This window comes from Seriola lalandi, unplaced genomic scaffold (assembly GCF_002814215.2).
Source record: "Seriola lalandi dorsalis isolate HSWRI2012SDOR001 ecotype SW California unplaced genomic scaffold, Sedor1 jcf7180002054969, whole genome shotgun sequence".
In the NCBI taxonomy this organism is placed as follows: Eukaryota; Metazoa; Chordata; class Actinopteri; order Carangiformes; family Carangidae; genus Seriola; species Seriola lalandi.
In genome coordinates, this window is record NW_019525520.1 from 937970 (window position 1) to 942015 (window position 4046).

The 4046-nt window shown below is 41.1% G+C and overlaps 1 protein-coding gene across 1 annotated transcript in view; it reads left to right on the forward strand.

Annotated features, from left to right (window-relative positions):
- Positions 1 to 2794: 2794 nt before the first annotated feature.
- LOC111646336 (heat shock 70 kDa protein 1) overlaps positions 2795 to 4046 on the forward strand; it is a 2995-nt gene continuing 1743 nt past the window's right edge. The window contains exon 1 of the mRNA XM_087170928.1: positions 2795 to 3232. Within this exon, the coding sequence (XP_087027054.1) occupies positions 2813 to 3232 (420 nt within the window). The 5' untranslated portion in view covers positions 2795 to 2812. The remainder of the gene's footprint in view (positions 3233 to 4046) is intronic.

The following is a 4046-nucleotide window of genomic DNA, read 5'->3' on the forward strand; positions in this document are numbered from 1 at the left end:
GGACTGAGTCTGAATAAACGACAGTGTGTGTTCATGATAATGAAGGAACATGTCACCCAGTGACACAGTGTGGTTCACTGATGTCTTTTAACATGGAGCTCTATGGCTCAGAGGAATAACTTATATCAGGCTGTGATAGGTTTGGCTCTGCACATGGGATTTATTGCTGATAAGAAAAATATGGACAATCACCAGACTCAGCGCTCGACCTGAACTGAGTCTATTTACTGCATTTAGTAACTTTACTCATGAATCTGGTTTCCTCATTAATTATTCATCACCTTTGTTAACAAATCCAAAAGCTGTTGGTCAAACAGTGTCTACAGTGAAGCTCTGACATGTGAAACTCTTCATCATTCAGGCTGTAAAATGATCCTGCAAACTGCTGTAAACTCTGTTAGATCCCAGCTCATCAAGGTTCACCACACCAGCCTTTAATTACTGATGTCTTTAAATCTCTGTCATGTTCATCAGCCGCAGGAAGAATGTGGAAAAGAAAAAAGTTCAAATGTTGTTTAATATCTGATTCATTTCACAAGAAACAAGCGACCTGAGCAGTTAGTATTAATACACTGATAAGCCTCAAGAACCAGGAGGAACTTATTTCCTGTTACAGGCTGTGACGTCACTGCAGGACCTCAACACACTAAACACTGTCACAGTCTGGAGGTTCACAGGTTTGTAGCAGGTCTCTTACTGTGAGTCTGAGGGTCCAGGTTCATCACTGAAGTCTGGAGGATTTCCTTTGGACCGGTCACTCTTCATAGACAGACAGATGGATCCTGGAGACTTTGCTCCGTCCTCCTCTTCCTCCACACCATCACTCATCTTCAGGACTTCAGTCAGTCTGAGAGGGAAACCAGTCACACTGACTGTGAGCTCAGACACACAAGAGTCAAGACAATCTGTTCAAGAGTCACATGCAACATAAAGAGAACAGGAAGTAACACACACACTAACAGAATATACAGTATAATAAACTCCAGCTGCTCAGTCTTCATGTGTATTATTCAGCTCATCACAACGTTGAGTCAAACTGTTGATTCTGACGCAGAGAACAGGAAGTACCACAGCTCATGTTGTTCCCTCCTTTTCTCTCAGTGTCTTTGTGTGGACAGAAGTTCACTCTGACTCTTCTTCCCTCCACAGTCCACAGGGAGAAACTCACTCTGAGACTTTCACAGTAAAATAATAATAATGTTGTATTTACACTCACCTGCCTCAGGCATCAGTTTCCCTCCTTCTGCTGCGTCGACTCAAAATGGAGTCTGAACTAACACTTGACACGTTCTCTTTCACTTGCTCCTCCCCTCTGCATTTACAGGTAATCACCTGAGTCTGTCTACGTGTATATGTATGCTTGTGTGTGTGTGTGACATCATCAGGCTCCAGCAGGTTCAACAGGCTGTGTGTGTGTGTGTGTGTGTGTGTGTATGTGCGTATGTGTGTGTGTATGTGTGTGTGTGTGTGTGTGTGTGTGCGTGTGTGTCTGTGTGCACTTCTAAAAAGGCAGGTTGTCACATAGAAATCTTTCTTTCTCTCAGCTGAACATGAACTAAATCCCTTCATCTGTTTTCCTTTCAGCAGCACAGAAGTTGCTTGTTGCATTTGTTGTTGTACTTCTTTAGAAAACATCCTGCACTTGTGAACAGAATAATGAAACTATAACCGTAACAATAGGGTTCAATTCAGCCGAAAGTTGTTGATATTTTACAAGCATACTCTGGCGTTTAATTGAATTTTATTTATTTATCTTTCTATTAATTTATGTTTCACTGGTGTTTCCTTTTAATCTGTGATTATATTCCAGGTTGTTTTCCTTTTAATACCCTACTTTTATTTTTGGTTATTTATTTTATTTTAAACTTTTGTTTTTGGGTTTCCTCACTTCCAAACCTTCTCTCTTTTAGTATTTTATTATTTTATCTTTACTATTTTGTCTTTGTTTTTATTTGATATTTAACCTTCTACCTTTCGTTTCTGGTTTTACTTACTTTAATACACGTCCTCTGTTTTAGTATTTTGTTCTTTTCTTTATTTTTCTTGAGGGTGAAAACTGGAATGTGTGAATAAATACAATGGATCAAACTATGATCAAGTTTCTGTCTGGGTTTCGCTCCAAGTGTCAAGAAAGTTCTCACTCGCTCCAGAAACTTCCCACCGGCAACAAAGGCTGCGCTCCCTGCTCTCATTGGCCAGCGTTGTGACACGTCATGTAGGAAGTGATGATGAGAAAAACACCTGAATTAATGTGATTTCGCATTCAAAATAAAACAACAGCCTGATTTTGAATTGCATATACTATCAATTAATTTGGAGGCGTTTTATTTTGAAATCAATAACCGCTGCCACAGACTTGATGGTGTGTGTGTGTGTGTGTGTGTGTGTGAGTGTGTGTGTGTGTGAAACGTCTAGAAGCGGCCAGAGTCAGATCCACAGGTATAAAGCGGCAGGTGTGAGAGCAGAGAGCAACAGAAACAGATCAGAGAGGAAGGAGAAGATACAACTCAACACTGAGCTGTGAGTACACACTTCATTAATGAGAGGAAGTTTACTTTGAAAGTGTGAAGCTTTGATAGTTGTGTGTGTGTTTTATTTTGAAGTAATGTAAGTGGAGCAAACAGGTTTTAAAAGCATTTTCACAGCTGAGATGTTCTGGTGTATTTTCTGCCACTAAGGAATCGGATGATCAATAACCAATAATGATGAATGTAACTGCAGCCTGTGAGCTGTGGGTCAGTGCACATGTGTAGTAATGTGTTTAGTCTCTAAAAGGTCTTTAACTGTTTGACAGGAAACGTCTCCAGTGAAGATGTCTGCAGCTAAAGGTGTAGCGATCGGCATCGACCTGGGCACCACCTACTCCTGTGTGGGGGTTTTCCAGCACGGAAAAGAAGAAATCATCGCCAACGACCAGGGCAACAGGACCACCCCCAGCTATGTGGCCTTCACTGACACAGAGAGACTGATTGGTGACGCAGCCAAGAACCAGGTGGCTCTGAACCCCAGCAACACCGTGTTTGATGCCAAGAGACTGATTGGAAGAAAGTTTGATGATGCAGTGGTGCAGGCTGACATGAAGCACTGGCCCTTCAAGGTGGTTTCAGATGGAGGGAAGCCCAAAGTTCAGGTGGCGTACAAAGGGGAGGACAAAGCTTTCAACCCTGAGGAGATTTCCTCCATGGTCCTGGTGAAGATGAAGGAGATCGCTGAAGCCTACCTCGGCCACAAGGTGTCCAACGCAGTCGTCACAGTCCCAGCGTACTTCAACGACTCCCAGCGACAGGCGACTAAAGACGCGGGCGTCATCGCAGGACTGAACGTCCTGAGGATCATCAACGAGCCGACGGCGGCCGCCATCGCGTACGGTCTGGACAAAGGCAAGTCAGGAGAACGTAACGTCCTGATCTTTGACCTGGGCGGAGGCACCTTCCACGTGTCCATCCTGACAATCGAAGACGGGATCTTTGATGTTTCATTTCATCCTCCTGGTTTTGATGTTTATTGATGCAGTTATTCATTTATTTTGAAATTCAGATTGAAAAATGAAACTTCCTGGGATTATATTCAAGTTGATGATTTAAAACTGATAAATGACCATTGACTGAAACTCACAAGGAAAATTAACATCTATGAAATCAACGTTACATATATTTAATTTGACAAATTTTGAAAATTACAAATTCTGATCTTCTTCTGAACTTTTTTTATCTTTAAAGGTTCATAACTTTTCAGTTGTAGGATATCATGTTATAATGGAGCATGTAAGGCACATTCTGAATAAATAAATAAATAAATAGATTTTTTTTAAGAAAAAAAAAACATTTTAAATCATTAAAACCCTTTTAGATATTTCTGTGTGATGAATGTGACGTTTTTGTGAATCTTTCAGGAGCTGATAATGTATTGAATCTTGATTCTGTATTGATCCTATCAGCTCTTTGGTATCTGGCCACTTAAAGCTGGAGTGCAGGACTTTTACATATAAAGGAACGTGTGTGAAATCCAAACCTTTGTTAAATGAGTTCTCACAGAGCTGATTAACC